The sequence below is a fragment of the Odocoileus virginianus genome, chromosome 13 (genome assembly GCF_023699985.2).
Source record: "Odocoileus virginianus isolate 20LAN1187 ecotype Illinois chromosome 13, Ovbor_1.2, whole genome shotgun sequence".
Lineage (NCBI taxonomy): Eukaryota > Metazoa > Chordata > Mammalia > Artiodactyla > Cervidae > Odocoileus > Odocoileus virginianus.
In genome coordinates this window covers 18555398-18574147 of record NC_069686.1, presented here as the reverse complement: position 1 = coordinate 18574147, position 18750 = coordinate 18555398, and the positions used below count along the sequence as shown (strand labels likewise).

Here is an 18750-nt window from a genome sequence, read left to right as displayed (position 1 = left end):
GACACGGGGAAAGTTAAAAGAAAGTGGTGGGTGTGGAACCTTCTGGACTCTTGCTCTCAACAACTAACCAGATCGGTTACTCGAGCTCTCGACAAGCGCAGACGCCAACCACGGGATCCCCAGGGTGGGGCTAGTCTCTGAGCTGAGGGCCAGCTGCCCCCGCCCCGAATCCCCGGCAGGCCCGCGACAAAGCCCCTCCCCGGGGCGGAGACAGCTCCTAAAAGTCGACGCCGCGTCCCGCCGCGGGCCAGTGCCCGGGGGCCGCCACCGCGCGGAGTATGGGGCGCTGATGGCCATGGAGGGCTACAGGGGCTTCTTGGCGCTGCTGGTGTCGGCGCTGCTCGTCGGCTTCCTGTCTGTGATCTTCACCCTCATTTGGGTCCTCCACTACCGAGAGGGGCTCGGCTGGGACGGGACCGCGCTCGAGTTCAACTGGCACCCGGTGCTCGTGGTCACCGGCTTCGTCTTCATCCTGGGCATCGGTACTGGCACCTCCTGGGAGGCGGCGGGGGAGGAGGGCCCGGGCTCCCGACAGAGCTCCAACCGATTGAGGCTGGGCGAGGGAAGGGATGAAGGAGTAGCCGGGGCCGGGGAGCCGAGTCGGCAGCGCGGAGGGAGGCGGCTGGTCCGGCGCCCGGGGCCCGCGGGCCGGGCGGACTTGGGCGAGCGCGGGAGCCGCGGCGGTGGGGCGGGGCGCGCGAGACTCGGGTTCGCTGGAAGCCGCGTAGCTGGGTCGACAGATCCGGCTAGGTTAACTGTTTGCTCCGAGTGGCTGGGACGCTACTCCAGGCTACACCAAGCTTGGGAGCAGAGGGGAGATGCAGGAGCGCGGTGCGGCCAGGCAGCCCGCGAGCCCCCCGAAAATCGCCCCCTGTGGGACCAAGCCTGCGCAGTCAGGGGCGCGGAGATCTCTTTAGGCAAGGCCTGTCGTTGAACTTGCTTTGAGGCTGCGGGTTAGGAGAGGAAAGCAACGGTGGTGGTGGTGGGGCGGGGGGGGGAATGGAGTGGGGGAGAACTGGCCTCTTTTTGTCTCATCTTCTCTAATTTTCTCGAAAGCCCTGAGCGAAGGGGCCCGTTAGCGGGTGGCCTCACGGGTGAGTGAAGGAAGCATCAACTCTGGTTTCACTTCTAGAGCGTTAAACTCAGTCGAGCCCAAGAAGCTGCCAGGATTCAAAACGGTGTTTCGCTGCATCTCCAGGTTACTGGACAGTCTTGAGCCCGACTTGTTTTTGTGACTGCAGACTGGCGAAAGTTCCTCTGCGGGACTTCCTGTTGGGCACTGGCCCGGATTGTGGGGCCAGAGATGCCCGCAGGGGGCCCGTGGCTGCCTGGCTGAGTGAGAGAGATGCTTATGCTTGGGACTTCTTTGGGGTTTGCTGCCTCGGCCTGCATTCTCTGGGATGAGGCTGGCACGAAGGCTGGCTCAGTGGATGGTTGTTTTTGTTTTGAGCAATAATCGACATATTCGTTTCAGGTGTATAATATGATTATATATGGAAGTGCCTATTACTAATTAACATCCATCACCTCACATAGTTTTTTCCCCTTTGAGATGGGATGAGACCTAGATCTCATCTCATTTAGCATTTAGAACATTGCTGAAGAATCCTCTTTAGCATTGTTCAGATCTACAATATATTATTATTACTTGTCACCACCGTTCTGCCACATTCCATCCCTTTAGAACTGGAGGGTTGTACCTTGTGACCACCTTCACTGTTTCCCCGCCTACCTCCTCTCTCTCCCCGGCAGTGGCAGATTTTGTCTTTCTGTAGTGCTACTCACAATGTCCTGACAGCTTTCTTTTCTTCCAGCTGCTGTCAGGCTGGAGGAACCTCTAGCTAGTGGTGCAAGCGCCATTTATTTGTAGCCACTTTCCAAAAAATGAAGTCAAGGCCTTGGCAGACAAAGCATTTAGGAAAAGGCAGGAGTAGTGGACTGGGGTTATGTCACAGAGAGGAAAGGACTGGGAAACAGGCCTCCCAGCTGAAACCACTAGCCTTGCCTCCGAGCAGGCTGCCTTTTCTCCACCAGTGTTTAACTTTCCCCAAACAAACAAGAGAACAAAAAAGCACCGACCTCATTCCTAAAGAAAAGATTTTTGTTTCCGTTTAAAACTTGGGCAGCAGCCTTGGCCGGTGTGGCTGGGTAAGTGGCATCCTCCCGCTCTGGAAGGTAGAGGCTGCTGCCAGTGTCCAGCTGTGGAGACGCCCCTGGTGTGGATGGGCATCCACCCGGGTGTGCATACCACTGGATGGCTGAGTCGTTCGTTGCGTAAGTCTCAGTTATTTTGCCACTAAACTAAAATGAGAAAAACATACTCGAGTTCCAAAGTCACTGTTGGCAGAAGCACTATTTCCTTCCTGGTGGAGCCCTCAAGTTTGGCCGGAGCTGTCAGAACCTTCTGTTTGCTCAAAGCAGTAGAAACACTCTCTTCATCTCTTCCAACCCAGTCCTCTGAGCAGTGCCTAATACTAAGAAATTTTCCGGGGGGGCTACAATATCTTCTCATAATTTAAGGTAATGGAAACAAAACAGATGATAATACTTGTTTCTTGACTTCTAAAAAGGAGATGGCCCATCATTTATTGAGTGCCTCTTTGCACCCACTCAGGGCATTAATTCACAGATACATTAATGTGAATTAATGTATTAATTAATGCCTCATTACATGAGGCACGGAGCAGGTAAGTAATTTGCCCGTAGAAGTAGTACACATCTTTTCACTGGTTTTATTTTCAAGGTTCGTTTCTCTACTCTTATGGCAATATGCTTGTTTTCTGTAAAATATCCTTTTTAGAGAAGCAAAAAGCTTCATCTAAAAAACACTTGGAAACTCTTTGTTCATGATAGAGTCCATTACAGTTTTCCTAAAAGAATTTATAGTTTGTCTAAACTTTGGGCTTTTAAAAGTCTGTTTATATTCACTTTGCAGCAAAAAAAGAACATGGATATTTTGGAAATTTTCATCTGCTGCCTTCATTTAAGCATAACTCCTGTATTTGTATTAGTTTTGGAATGTTTGTCCTGTCAACATAACCCATCCTGTTTATTATATGGATTCCAGGCATGCAAAGCACTTTAATCAAATGACACATTTATTATTTTTAAAATTTATTCTATTGAAGTATAGTTGACTTAAAATGTTGTGTTAATTTCTACTCTACAGCAAAATGATTCAGTAATACATATATACATTATTTTTCACATTCTTTTCCATGGTTTATCACAGGATTTTTTTGTTTGTTTTTATCACAGGATGTTGAATACAGTTCCCTGTGCTATACAGTAGGCCCTTATTGTTTTTCCATTCTATATGTAATAGTTTGCATTTGCTAATCCCAAACTCCCAATCCATCCCTCCCCACCCCCTGCCCCTTGGCAGCCACAAGTCTGTTCTCTATGTAGATGACACATTTAATTAACATGAATGTAAACTTTCTCATACAAATAGGTACATGCATAGACCTCATGAATTCTTGCAAGTTTTGGCCCACCTGCACTTCCTCACATCCAGCAGTAGAAAGCCTCCAGTAGAATGAGGAGTAAAGAGTTGACTTTATAGGCCGGGAGGGTGGGAGGGGGACACACAAGTTATAGACCATCCGTGTTATAAAAGCCTTTCGTACTGTGTGTAATTGCTTCAAGGAGCAAATTTTTAGGCTATGTTATTTCAGATCTCTAATAGTGAACATGATGTAATTGAGTTCTGTGATACACAGATGTTTAGAGATGAGAAAAGTGAAAGTTGCTCAGTCATGTCCGACTCTGTGCAACCCCTATACAGCTCATGGAATTCTCCAGACCAGAATACTGGAGTGGGTAGCCTTTCCCTTCTTCAGGGGATCTTCCCAACCCAGGGATCAAACCCAGGTCTCCCACATTGCAGGCACATTCTTTACCCGCTGAGTCACAAGGGAAGCCCAAGAGATTAGAGATGAGAAAGGAAAGCCAAAGTAGAGTTATTACTCTAAACATAAAATGCTTCACAAATGCAAACAGCCAGCAATATTTAAAACTGTATGAGAACTGGTATATGTCCTTTGAAACACTTGTAAGAAGTAAGCTCTGAAGAAAGCAAGGGTGATACAAAGTTACAAAATATACATCTGTGTGTGTCTTTTGGAAAATATACATGTTCCAAAATAAAGTATAACAGACTATAGGATATTTAAAGCTGAAATAAAATTTTAAACTAGTAGGAAATCTAACAAACATGAACGAGGAAGTTTCAAAGAGACCTTTAGAAGAGCTTTGTGCTTCTCTGAAAGGAATGTTTCCCATGAAATAAGTATACTGCCAGGAAATCAGAGAAACAAAACTTGAAAAGGCCACAGAAAAGACTGAAACAAAAATGCTCTCAAAGTGGCTGCTGACCTTTTAAAAGGTTCCGCGAGGTGGAATGTGTTTTTTAGAAAAAGGCAGAAAATTCAGGTATATAAATTTAGTGAAAAGTCTCAGCAATCCTATACTCCTTAGTTTTCCATGTGTAGAACTCTTTTGACTATATAAACTGAGGGAAGAGAAATTCAATAGTGTAATGATCTCAAGTTGGTTTTGTGAGAGAATATAACTTCATTTAAGTCACATTTAAAAGACTCACAAGACGAAATTGAGTCGTTCTCAAAAGGCAAGTGCGATATCCTATTAACCTACCTAAAAGTGACCAAATTCCAAGACCACTTAAATATATTTGGAAAGGCTCTCGGGGTAAAACCTGGCAGAGAGTGGAGAAAGTGCCTCGGATACCTATTCCAAAACCAGCCTTTGGGACACTATAGATAATAAAGCCTCATAAAGAAACGGGGCTTTTTACAAAGCATGAAGACTCAATTCAAGACAACCCCGATCACATTTTTCTTTTTTGTTAAAAATAAGTACATACAGATTTCTTTGTAATGTAACTAATAAAAATGTTTCAGACATGAATATTTCACTCGCTGTTGTGTCCCCAGTGTCTAGAATAACACCAAGAACTGGCATAAGGTAGGCCAATAAATAGTTGTTGAATGATGGTTCTCAGTACCATTGTTAATTGTAACAATGCAGTTTTATAGCCACTCATTTGTGGAGATAGTAATGCGTTGTTGGGTGTGTGTGTTCAGTCATGTTTGACTCTTTGAGACCCCGTGGACTGTAGCCTGCCAGACTCCTCTGTTCATGGGATGTTCTAGGCAAGAATACTGGAGCAGGTTGCCATTTTCTACTCCAGGGGATCTTCCCAGCCCAGGGATCGAACCCTTGACACAGTCTCTTGTGTCTCCTGCGTTGGCAGGCAGGTTCTTTACCACTGCACCACCTGGGAAGTCAGGGATAGTAATAGTAGCATCTGAAGGACATGCTACTCCCTTCTTCTCAGTGATTCTGCTGTTTATAGCTGATTTGGAAGCACCGATTAAGCCTCAGGGGTGAATTGGCATGATGGTGTACTGGAATTGCATCTCTACTGTAAAGGCCTTGAGCTTATTGGAGTGTTACTGCCTGCACCTCCTCACTCCAGCAGTTCTCCCTTTTTCCTTGCGCATCAAGTTCCCACCCCATTGGATTATTTCCAATGTGTTATAATGTCTGTTATCTTAAAAACAACCACACTCTTGACCCCATATTCCTCTTTCAGCTACTGCCTCAAATCTCTGCTTGCCTTATCACAGAACTTTTAGAAATATTTGTCAATACCTGCAGTCTCCAGTTCCTCTCCTATTGTCTCTTGACCGCACTCCAATCAAACTTCCTCTCTACTGCTGCACCAAAATTGCTCTTAACATAACCAATTGCCTCCAGATTGCTAATTCCAGCTGTCATCAATTCCCAGTCCTCATCTTGCTTGACCAAAAAGCAAAATTTGGCACAACTGACCCATTCTTCCTCCTTGGGGCACTTCTTCACTTGGGCTTCCAGGATACCTGACTCTCTTGGCTCTTCTCTCCTCACTGCCCACTCCTTTCAGTGTCCTTTGCTGGCTCCTCCTCATCTCCCTGATCCATTGAGGTTAGCGAGCCTGAGCTTCAGTCTTCTGACCACTTCTCCTTTCCTGATCCACTCATAATCTTGGTCATCTCATCTAGTCCTGTGCCTTTAAACACCATGTATCCCCCTGAATCCTCCTATATTTATGTTCCACCTGGACCTCTCCCCTGAACTCCAGACTCAAATATCCATCTACTCAAACTCTCAACTTGCATGTCAAATAGACATGTCCAAATCTCAACTCTCCATCTTCCTCAACCCCCAAACCTCTCCTTCTGTAGGCTTTCCCATCTCATTAAATGGCAACTTCATCCTCCTAGATGTATGTTCATGTCAGAACTATATAGTCATCCTTGATGCCTCTGCTTCTTCCATACTTCTCATCCAACCCATCATAAAATCATATCAATTCCAAATTCAAAATATAATATTAACCAAATTCTGACCACTGACTATCTTCTCCCTCCCTCCCTACTTCTGTTCCTCCCTTTCTTTCTTACCTTCTATTCGAATGTAAGCTCTCTTGTCTGTTTTCTTCACTGCTGTATCCACGGTGGGCAGAAAATTACCTAACATGTAATTGGCATTCAATAAATATTCACTAAATTAATGAAAATTTGGCCAGTCCTTTAAACCGGGGGCCATACATACAAGGATGGCATATAAAGTGAATATGTGAAGTGGGTTGGGTGTGTAGCACCCACCAGAGTGTCTTCCTGGCTTTAACTAAACGTTCAAACACACAAATTCCTGATCCACACTGGACACCAGTCTATGCAGGAGGAATGTAGGACAGGAACCGGAGTTTGCCGTCAGGGCAGTGACAGGTGCTCCTTAGTGGGCATCCTTGCAGCATAAATCCCTCCATCAGCTCTCCTGTCCCCAGGTGACTGTCCAGACATCAGGAGATGAGATCTCCATTGATGGGATCGGGGCTTAAGGTCTCCATGGCTCTCAGGAACCAAAATCTCTTGTAAATACTCTATGTACCTGGTTTCTAGTGTCCCTGAAAACAATACATGGTGAGTTGAACAGTGACTTCCAAAATATATGTTCAAGTCCTAATCCCAATGACCTCTGAATGGGGCTAAACATCTTTGCAGATGTAACATTTTTATAATTGTTTTAATTTTATAACATTTGTATAATTTTGGGTTTTTTTACTTATCTTTGGATGTGCTGGGTCTTTTCTCTAGTTGTGGCAAGTGGGGGTCTACACTCTAGTTGCGGTTGGTGGGCTTCTTACTGCAGCGGCTTCTCTTCTTGCGGAGCAGGACCTGCAGGGCACAGGCTCAGTAACTGTGGCACATGGACTTAGTTGCTCCGTGGCATGTGGGATCTTCTCGGATCAGGGATCAAAGCTGTGTCCCCTGCATTGGCAGGGGCTTCTTTACCACTGAGCCACCAGGGAAGCCCTTTGCAGATGTAAGTAAGGATCTCAAGATTAGATCAGCCCGGGTTCAGGATGGGCCCTAAACCCAATAACTGGTGTCCCTTTAAGAGAAAAGAGAGGGAAATTTGAGGCACAGATACACAGAGGGGAGGGCCTTGTGAAAAGAGAGGCAGAGATTGGAGTCATCTGTGTGCAAGTCAGAGGACACCAAGAATTGCCAGCAGCTCCAAGAAGCTAAGAGGAATGGAATGGATTCTCAGGGCCTCCTGAAGGAACCAGTCTTGCCAGCAACTTGACCTTAGACTTCTGGCCTCCAGAATTGTGAGGGAATACATTTCTGTCGTTTGAAGTCTCTCAGCTTTTGGTACTTTGTTATGGCAGCCCTAGGAAACCAATACAGGATATGACAGTTAGAGTGCACTCCAGGAAGCCCAAAGTATTGCATTTTCTTCAGCTATTTGTAGACTTTTTCATTGTTCTTCTCAGTCTAGACGCAGTTTACCAATCAGTGGTCCATTTATTATAAGCAGTGTTGCCTAATAACATTGGGAGAAGCTGCTCTGTTTACTAGCACAGTTAACCAAAGTTCAGATCCTTGTGCAACAGGGTATAGAGATGGGCTTTGTGTGAGGGGTAGGAACTGTAGGGAACTAGAGAGGGCCTCTTCCTGGCAAAATAGAAAGCTCTTGGCTCCAGCAGGTTGGGGCATTGTGGGGATCCTCTCAGAGGTCAGAGCTTCTCATTATCCAAGAGAATCCAGATTAAAAAAAAAAACAAAAAAAAACTGGTTCAGTCTAAAAGTAAACCAGACACAAAACCAAAACCCCCACATCATCATGCTGATCAAACAAAACATTTCTGTGCAAATCCAGTTTCTATCTTCCAGTGACCTCTAGAGTTTTCTGTCTTGACTTATTGGGCTTTTCAACTTTTCCCTTAAAAAGTAAAACAATCTTCCCTTTTAAGAAAAATAGACCAGAAATCTTTGTTATAACTATTTTTTCTCCTATAGAAACTTTCTTAAAAAGTCAAAACAGGCCTTGAAATGGTTAGACTTCAGCTGTACTTTTCTGTTTATTGATTCATTCAATTTCTTCACATATTGTCCTATTTATTTGATTAGCATACATTATTTAAACATTATTTGAGTTTGTTAGAGCTGAGCTATCGTTTTCTTTTAGAAAACCTGAGCCCTAAATATTTAGAGCTGTCTAGGACTTGAAGTTCAACTCCTAATTTTAGAGGTCAAATGCTTGACCAGGGTTAAACTTATCACCAGCGATATCAGAGTCAATACTATTTCTAATCTGTCATAATACTGATATGAGGCACAAGAAAATATAGCTGGTGTTTTTAACAATGCAAAATTTCTGGATATTTGTAAATGTCTAGCCAATTAATTGAATTTTTCTTTTCATACACTATTTGGTACCAAGAAGGTGCCTTTATGAGGATTTTAGTCACTTCAAAGAGATGCTTCTCTAGTGCCAAGATGCTAAAACAAATCTTCCAAACTACCCAGATCACTTCCTTCATTTTGATTCTCCAGAGGTTTTTAGTTTCATGATATTCATGCTGTGAGACAGTCTGAGTACACAGGCGTTTTTCAGACCTCAGATTCTCTTTGATAGTCGCTGTAGGAATCTTTTTAGGAAGTATATTTAAAAGGGGTTCTCTGCTTGTACATTTAAACTTGAGATCCTTTGGATTGAGTCTGGTACATTCTGGGGTACACAGGGAAATAAGTTATAAATCTTGATAGTCCTGTTTGGAACATTCTACCAAGGAGATCAAAATAATACTTTATTCAAAGAGTTAAGAAAAGTGTGATGGGCACACCATATTTAAGCAGAATAAAGTCTTCAAATTCCAGTGTACTTCACTTTCAATAACTTGTCTTATTTTGTGGTTCACTTAAAGCTTACCTAAAGCTATTAAGTGGGTCCAAGGGCAGAATATTTTTTACTGCTTTGAAAGGACCATTTGGTTTTATATGAGCTAACACTTGGGTCAGCAGTTAGGTCTGACTGCCTTTCCTGGAAAAGGAAATGGCAACCCACTCCAATATTCTTGCCTGGAAAATCCCACAGACAAAGAAGCCTGGCAGGCTCTAGTCCACGGGGTCTCAAAGAGTCAGACACGACTGATCATGCACACACAACACTTGGGTCAGCAGTTAAAGTTTTGATTTGTGCATTTTAAAAGAGAATCTGCTCATTTTCTGAGAAATAATATATTACTGTACTTCATTAAGATTTATATATTCAACACATACTTACTGAATTTCTGCTATGTGCTAGGCTCTGCGAGCTCTGTGCTAAATGCTGGGATCTGACCGTGACCTAGACAGATGTGCTCCTATCTTCGTGAATCACAAGATTTAAACACGGAAGAACTGGAGTCAAATTGTTTTCTATGTATGGGGACATTTCTCTCCCTCCAAGTGCTCTTCTCCCCACATTCACTTTGACAAATTCTACATTTGCATTGTCTGCTATAAGACAGATTTGTGTATGTGGATAGTTTTGTAATGGTATGTGGGTGGAAAGCTGGTGTCAAACCAGAGATTACATCTTGGAGAATATGTATTTCACATATCTCTGAGTTGATTATGCTGCTTAGGAACTGAGAAAATTTCTAATAAGTAAATACGATTCAAGTTACTGTGTTTCCCTCTTTATTGTTGAAAGAATAATTGTACACAGGTCTTCCTTCCTTCCCTCCTTCCTTCTCAAGTTTATCACAACAGCATGTTCCACCATCAGCCAGCCTGGATGGGAGGGGTGTTTGGGGGAGAATGGATACATGTATATGTATGACTGAGTCCCTTCACTGTCCACCTGAAACTACCACAACATTGTTAATCAGCTATATGTCAATACAAAATAAAAAGTTTAAAGTTAAAAAAAATTTAAAACCTATTTTTCACATACATGTGTTCGTGTTTCCCCTCATTTTCTTGCCCCAAATGGTTTTGCCATCTCGGGCCTGTAACAGAAAACCCTTGTTTCAGTCACAAGTAGCTATTTGATAGCATTTCCCCTCCTCATGGGCTTCTGAGACCTTTTTCTTCCTTCTCACTGAACCTCAGGAATGGTGTCTAGGTAAGTGCCAAGCCAGAGAAGCAAGAAATATTTAAATTCCACTCTACAGGCAGTTTTTACTGTTGTTGAGAAAAGCTTCTTGTTGAAGAAATGTGGTCGATTTGTTAAGGTTGCCCTTTCTCCTGAAGTCCACCGTATTTAGGTTATTTATGCATTTTAAAAGGCAGGTAAACACATTATGCAAATGCATCACTTTGGAGTTATCCTCCATTTATCCAGAGAGCATTTGAAACTTAGTCAGCTACCCTGCAGAATTTCTCTATCACCAGGACAGGTGCTGAAAACTCCGTGCCTCCCTCCTATGAGAGAGCCACTGAGGTTTCCACAAGCTTCCTACTTAGAAGGTGAGACTAATAGGCATATTAGGTTTGCAGACTTACAGAAATTTTATTCATGAACTATTTCAACCATACAGAAAATAATATAACAGATCCCCGTGTACTCACCATCCATATTTAACAGATGTTAAAAGAGTTTTGCTATCCTAAAAATTTACCAACTAGACCTTAAAGCTGGTAGGTGTGATAGATAGTGCAAGCTGATGAGAGGTTGGAGGCAGGCACCCTAACCAGGTAAGAAACTAAAAGAGGAGATAGCAAATTCTAAAACTAGATTCAGGACTAGAGAAAACAAAAACATAATTGTCTGGGCCCACTTGGATCAGAGGTAAGTACCTCTCCTGCTTCATAGTAATAGGACAGTATGTTTTACTGATAACCCCAAACCATCAATAAAAGATTAGATTATATTCCACTCATGCTATTGCTAGAGAAGGAAAGCTAGTGGACAACCAACCTGAAAAACATTTGAGTAAATGTGAAAAGTTTAAAAATCAAGTTTGACACTCAAAGAGGGTAGACTTTCAGTTTTGTGAAAATTTGACACATTTTTCTGGGGTTCTTGTGTTGAGAAGAGTGAAAGTTCTTTACTGGGAACATAGTTGTCTTTGAATTTGGGACATTTTTAAGGTTGTTTTTTTTTTTGCTCAAGAACCACATACGTGCAGAAAAGTACCTAAATCATAAGGGACGTGTTTTCATTGCATGAGCACACTCATGCTCGCATCATGAAACAACTTTCCAGGCACCCCTGAATCCCCCCGGTAACCCTTGAACTCTCCTCAGCCTTGATAACTTCCTGATTTCTAACATCTGAGCTTAGTTTTGATTTTGGAAATTTTGGGTATAATATGACCCAGATTAGGGAGGAAAAGCTGTCGTGATTCATGGCTCATAATTTGCTTTTCAGGGAAACATCCTGAGTATTTCCTTTATGCATGTGGATGCATCCATTCAAGTTCTGCAATCTAAGAGTCCTTCCCCCTGGGTGGTGCCTGGAGGTTATGATGATGGTGATGATGATGATGGTGATAACAATAATATTAATCTAAAAATACATTGATATTGAGCAAACTACTTCACCTCTCTGTGCCTCCACTTCCTCCTCTGTGTAGTGGTAATAATAACTATGCCTTCCTCACAGAGTTGAGTTGATCATTATAATGTAGACAAGTAAAGCACTTAGTATGGTGCCTACTACCTTGCAAGGGCTCTGGATTTTGTGTGTGTTTCTGTGTGTGTGTGTGTGTGTATCTCTGTGCCCTCATATTTCTGCCCTCAAAGACATTGAAGTAGGGATGAGAAAGGATGTTGAACTTGCTTTTATTTTTTAAATTTCTTTTTTTTTTTTTTTAGCTGTGTCATACAGCTTGTGGGATCTCAGTTCCCTGACCAAGGATTGAACCTTGGCCACAACAGTGAAAGCCTGGAATCCTAATCACTAGGCAACCAGGGAACTTCCTGAACTAGCTTTTAAAAGCATACCTTTTGGGAATTCCCTGGTGGACTAGTGGCCAGGACTTGGTGCTTTCACTGTCAGGCCTGAGTTTAATCCCTGGTTGAGTGACTTCCCTGGTAGCTCAGATAGTAAAGTGTCTGCCTACAATGCGGGAGCCCCGGGTTCAATCCCTGCATTGGGAAGATCTCCTGGAGAAGGAAATGGCAACCCACTTCAGTATTCTTTTTTTTTTTTTTTTTGTCATTATCTTAGGGACTTTATTTTTTTTTTTTATTTATTATTATTATTTTTAATTTTTATTAGTTGGAGGCTAATTACTTTACATCATTACAGTAGTTTTTGTTATACATTGATATGAATTAGCCATGGATTTACATGTACTCCCCATCCCAGTCCCCCCTCCCACCTCCCTCTCCACCTGATCCCTCTGGGTCTTCCCAGTGCACCAGGCCCGAGCACTTGTCTCATGCACCCAACCTAGGCTGGTGATCTGTTTCACCCTAGATAATATACATGTTTCAATGCTGTTCTCCTGAAACATCCCACCCTCGCCTTCTCCCAGAGTCCACAAGTCTGTTCCATACATCTGAGTCTCTTTTTCTGTTTTGCATATAGGGTTATCGTTACCATCTTTCTAAAGTCCATATATATGTGTTAGTATACTGTAATGGTCTTTATCTTTCTGGCTTACTTCGCTCTGTAAAGTGGGCTCCAGTTTCATCCATCTCATTGGAACTGATTCAAATGAATTCTTTTTAATGGCTGAGTAGTATTCCATGGTGTATATGTACCACAGCTTCCTCATCCATTCGTCTGCTGATGGGCATCTAGGTTGCTTCCATGTCCTGGCTATTATAAACAGTGCTGCGATGAACATTGGGGTGCATGTGTCTCTTTCAGATCTGGTTTCCTTGGTGTGTATGCCCAGAAGTGGGATTGCTGGGTCATACGGCAGTTCTATTTCCAGCTTTTTAAGAAATCTCCACACTGTTTTCCATAGTGGCTGTACTAATTTGCATTCCCCCACTTCAGTATTCTTGCCTGGAAAATCCCATGGATGCAGGAGATTGGTAGGCTATAGTCAGTCCATGGGGTCACAAAGAGTTGGACATGACTGAGCGACTTCACTTTCACTTTGGGGAACTAGGATCCTGGAAGCTACAGGGCAAAGCACCCCCTAAACATATACCTTTTAAGGTGTTGTATTAAATGGTTTGAAAAGATTTATTGACTATAGAAATGATTACCTGCAAAGTTTCTATGTCCTCAAGGAAATATTGATACAATCAATCAACATTTATAAGATAGCCATATATGCACTAAAATGAGTAGGTAGTCAACCTTCAGAATTTGGATTAGATAAAAGGAATACTGTCCTAACTGTGATGCCTGCCTCTCAAGTGTTAGACTAGAACCAAAGAATAGGAAGATTGACATCTTGTGCTGAAAGCTTTAAAGTGGCTGAATTCACATCTATTAATATCTTTGTAAGTTTTTTGTGTTTCTGCCTAAAAATGGACAAGATAATCTTTTACATTTTATGATACAATTAAGTTTCTTATACTCAAAATATAAATGTCTTTGAAGGGAAAAGGCAGCAGCTCCTGCTTCTACTTCTTTTCTGGAATTAAGAAATTTATGTGACCCATTGCTAATATAATGGAACCCATTTTCCAAGAGAGTATTCTTTAAACTTTTTCAACCTGCCATACATTTCCAGATATTTAAATTTTCCCTGAAATCAACATAAGGAGTGGGATGAGGGTAGGTTGGGGCAGGATATTGCCTTCCAAACAAAATTAATTGCATGCTGGATAGGATGGCCATATAATCTATTGATTAATCCAGGACACTAAGAAAAAGCTTTTCAGGAATCTTTTTGCTGAATTTTACTCTACATGCAGGAAAGCATACGTATAAATGTATAGCTTAATGCATCTTCCCTCAGTGATTGATTATCTGTGTAACCAGCACCTAGGTTGAAAATCAGATTGTTAGCAGGAACCCAGAAATCCCTCGTGCATTCCTTTCCAGTTGCTATACCCCTTCTTCACAAGGGCAACCACTATCGTGACTTTTCTATTTTTTTAGTCTTTTATTTATTTATTTATTTTTTAAAAGTATCTGGCAATTAATTAATTAGGTTTTGGCCACCTGGGGTCTTAGTTCCCTGACTAGGAATCAAACCCATGTCCCTTGCATTGGAAGCATGAAGTCTTAACCACTGGATTGCCAAGGAAGTTCCTGTCTTGATTTTTCTTATTGCAAAGATGAGTGTTGCCTATTTTTATATTTCATATCAATTGAATCATACAGTGTATATTTGCTTACATCTAGTTTCTTGGCATTGACATTATAGATTGATCGTATCATTGGGTGAAGTTCTAGTTTTAGATCATTCATGCCATGGTATGAATATATCACAATTTATTTATTCAGTCTCTTAATGATGAACATTTGGGAATTTCCCAGGTTTTGGCCACAACAAATAGTGCTATAATACTACTCTTAATACATGTCTTTTGGTGAACATATGTATATGTTTCTTTGGGGTGTATGCCCAGGAGTAGAATTAATAAATCATAATGGCTCAGTGGTAAGAATCCACCTGTCAATGCAGGAGACATGGGTTTGATCCCTGGGTTGGGAAGATTCCCTGGAGAAAGAAATGGCAACCTACTCCAGTATTGTTGCCTGGAAAATCCCATGGACAGGGGAGCCTGGTGGGCTACCATCCTTGGGGTTGCAAAAGAGTTAGACATGACTTAGCAACTAAATAACAACAAAGGGTATGCATAAGTTTAGCTTAATAGATACTGCCAGTTCTCCACAGTGTTTGTTCTCATTTAAACTCTTAGCAGAGCATGAGAGTTCTTGTTGTTTCACAGCCTCTCCAGTACTCAGTATTTCCCGTGTTCAGCCATTCAGACATGTGATTGAGGTATTCTCATTTCTCTGTTGACCAATTAAGTTGATATCTTTATTATGTTTACCAGTCACTTGGATATACTCTTTTATGAAATACTTAGATATACTCTTTCGTCTATTTAAATCTTTGCGCTTATTTTTTTCTTTTCTTTAGCCGGTCTTTTTCTTGTCAAATTAAGGTACTTATATGAAAAAACCAGACCATAAGATTAAGAATTTAGTTTTGAACATGTTGAGTTTGAGATATTTGAGAGGCATCTATGTGGAGATGTCAAGAAGCCATTGGAATTATGTAGGTCTGGAGTTCAGAAGAAAGTTCTGGGCTGGAGATGAGAATTTTGGAGTCCCAACCATGGAGGTAGCATTTTAGTGAGAGGCTAATGAGATCACCCACAGAGAGAGGAAAAAAGCCTAAGACTGAGCCTGAGAGGCATCAAGGTTCATTGGTAAGCTGGGAGTAAAGAAGATGCCAGCAGAGAGCTCAAGAAAGAACCACTGAGAGGCAGGGAAGAGAGGAGAAGCAGAAAAGGGTTTCATAGAAGGGAGTGTTCATGTGTCAAAATGTTCATCACGTGTTGGTTAAAACAACAGCAACACTGCATTCTGCCCCCTTTTTTCTCTCTCCAGCCATCATTGTATACAGACTGCCATGGACCTGGAAATGCAGCAAGCTCCTGATGAAATCCATCCATGCGGGGCTAAACACTGTTGCTGCCATTCTTGCAATTATTTCTCTGGTGGCTGTTTTTGATTTCCACAATGCCAAGAAGATCCCCAATATGTACAGTCTGCACAGCTGGGTTGGACTGACAGCTGTCATTCTCTACATCTTACAGGTCAGTATCTCAGTCTATTTCTAAACAAGATAAAGCAGTTCAGATACTGTTGATGTTTTCTGTTCATTCATAGTTTCTTGGAAATCATTTCATTTCCACTAGTCATCATTCAGTTTGTTTCCATTATAAGTATTTTCCCCTGAAGGGGGCACCAGAATGCAGAACTCACTTATGAGCATGATTGTGAGGTTTTAAATATGGACATATGTATGTTGAGAAAGTGCCATCTCTTTATTTCTAGGTTGCCATCGTTTGCACTTTAAATTCCATGTGCTGGATGAACTAGCACAGGCAAGAGCTCTATATTTCTTTCCCACATTCCCTGTCATTTCTATTTTCTAAGTTTATGAGTAAAGAGATGAATTTTTACATCTTTGTTAGATTTTGAAGGCTCAGTGATTGTTTTATTTTCATTTCACTTATTAAATGTCTTTATTTATTAAAAACACATACTCTTAAGAGCACTATTTTTAAACATATTAATGGAGTGAGATAGGAATTTGGCTGTCCAAAGTCACAAAAGTAAAGGTTAATTTTTAAAGTTTTTTGTATTATCCATTTTGTTGAAAAATCTTTGTAAACTGTGTCAATTCAGTTCCCTTCCTTAGTACATATATCCAACTCCTGATTGGGACATCATTGTGAACTTACTTTCCTGTGGATATAGGAGACGAAAAGGGAGTGAGTTTGTAAAACAACTGAAGCAATTTGCATGCGTGCACATTTATTTTATTCTAATTGTTTTAAAGAACGAGCTTTTCATTTTATCTATAATTTCTTCTATTTTTTTTTTTTAAATTTATGGTTCTAATAGGCTAAATCACTCCCCTTCCCAAAGATATCTACAACTTAATCCCTGCAAGCTGTGAATACATTATGCTACACTTTAAATTCTAGTTGATTATTTTTCTTTTCACTTTCTGTATCTTCTAAATATACATGCATTTCTTGTATAACAATAAAAAGCTTTTAAAGCAAAAACAAAGTTTCTTATACTAGATCTTTTAAGCTGGAATTTCTGAAAACCAATTTTATGCTGTGCTCTATATCTTAATATGTAGGATTAAGAAATATATAGGAATTAGCAAAAAAGAGAATGTTTATTCTAAAGTTTATGGCTCTTAGGTAAAATGGTTCTCAGAGGAATATAGGCTTAAATGTGTTTGTTTATTGGAAAGAAAAACTTAAAATATGTAAATGAAATATTCACTTGAGAAAATAAAAGATTGATTATATCTCAGTAAAACAAGAAGGGAAAAAAGAAAATAAAAAAGAACAGCAAAATATACAAGGAATAGTAAAGACCCCCTCCCTCCCATCCAAAAAAAATCTGTGAACAATTATATTATTTTCTGTTGTTGCCATAACAATTTACCACAAACATGGGGCCTTAAAACAACACAAATATATTACCTCACAGTTTCTGTACATCAGAAATCCATGTTGGCTTGGCTGGTTTCTCTGTTCAGGGTCTCACAAGGCCAAAATCAAGGTGTTAGCTGGCCTGGGCTTTTATAGAAAGACTCTAGGGTAGAATCAACTTGCAAAATAGTTCAGGTTGTTGGCAGAGTCTAGCTCCTTGTGCTTGTAAGCCCGAGGTCCCAGTCTCTCACTGGCTATTAGCTCAGGGTTGTCCTTAGCTGCTCACTCTGTTCCTTGCACATGGCCCCCTCCATCTCACTGGCTTGGAATCTCTCTGACTTCTCCCTCTTTCTCCTCTTCATCTCTTCTTCCTCCAGCCAAAGTTCTCTGCTTTTGAAAGGGTTTATGTGATTAGATTGGGCTGCCCATATGATCCAGGGTTTTCCCCCAATCAGAAGAAACCATAACCTTAATTACATAAGGAAAGTATCTTTTGCCTTGTAGCATAATGTATTCACAGCTTGCAGGGATTAAGTTGTAGACATCTTTGGGAAGGGGAATGATTTAGCCTATCAGAACCATAAATTTTTAAAAAAATAGAAGAAATTATAGCTAAAAGGAAAAGCTGGTTCTTTAAAACAAGTAGAATAAATGTGCATGCATGCAAATTGCTTCAGCTGTGTCCAACTCTTCACGACTATGGACTGTAGCCCACCAGGCTTCTCTGTCCATCGAGTTCTCCAGGCAGGAATACTGGAGTGGGTTGCCATGTCCTCCTCCAGGGGATCTTCCCAACCCAGGGATTGAACCCACATCTCCTACGTCTACTGCATTGGTAAGTGTGTTCTTTATCACTAGCACCACCTGGGAAGCCCAGGATAAAAATAGATAAACCACTGCAAATATGACTGAGAAAAAGCATAACATACACATTGTTCAGAATTTTAAAAATATAGTCACAGATACAAATAATATTTTAAAATTAGGACAGTTTATTAAATTTTAATAATATGGTAATATTATTAAAAATCTTAAAGAAAAAATGGTTATTTTCTTGCCAAGTATAAACTAACAATTTGACCCAAAAGGAATTAGAAAACCTAAGCAGACCAATGACATTATAAGCAATTGCTAAGGTCATTTGAAATCTGTCATTAAAAAAGACATTAGTTCCATGTTGTTTTATACTTTGACCTACAAGGAACTAATACTTTAAACTGATCTAGTACACTGGGAGAAAACAAGCTCCTCTTAGATGTGGCCCCATTGTGTACTGCATACTTCATCTCTAAGGAGGCAGCTTTAATAATAAACACCTTTAAACATCTAACAGCAAACATAAGCTTAAACTCTGAAATACTGA

General features: G+C 41.1%; 1 protein-coding gene across 1 annotated transcript in view; it reads left to right on the top strand.

Moving 5' to 3' along the window:
• Positions 1–234: 234 nt before the first annotated feature.
• CYBRD1 (cytochrome b reductase 1) overlaps positions 235–18750 on the top strand; it is a 36828-nt gene continuing 18312 nt past the window's right edge. Inside the window, exons 1-2 of the mRNA XM_020896358.2 lie at positions 235–482; positions 15817–16025. Of these exons, the coding sequence (XP_020752017.1) occupies positions 290–482; positions 15817–16025 (402 nt within the window). The 5' untranslated portion in view covers positions 235–289. The remainder of the gene's footprint in view (positions 483–15816; positions 16026–18750) is intronic.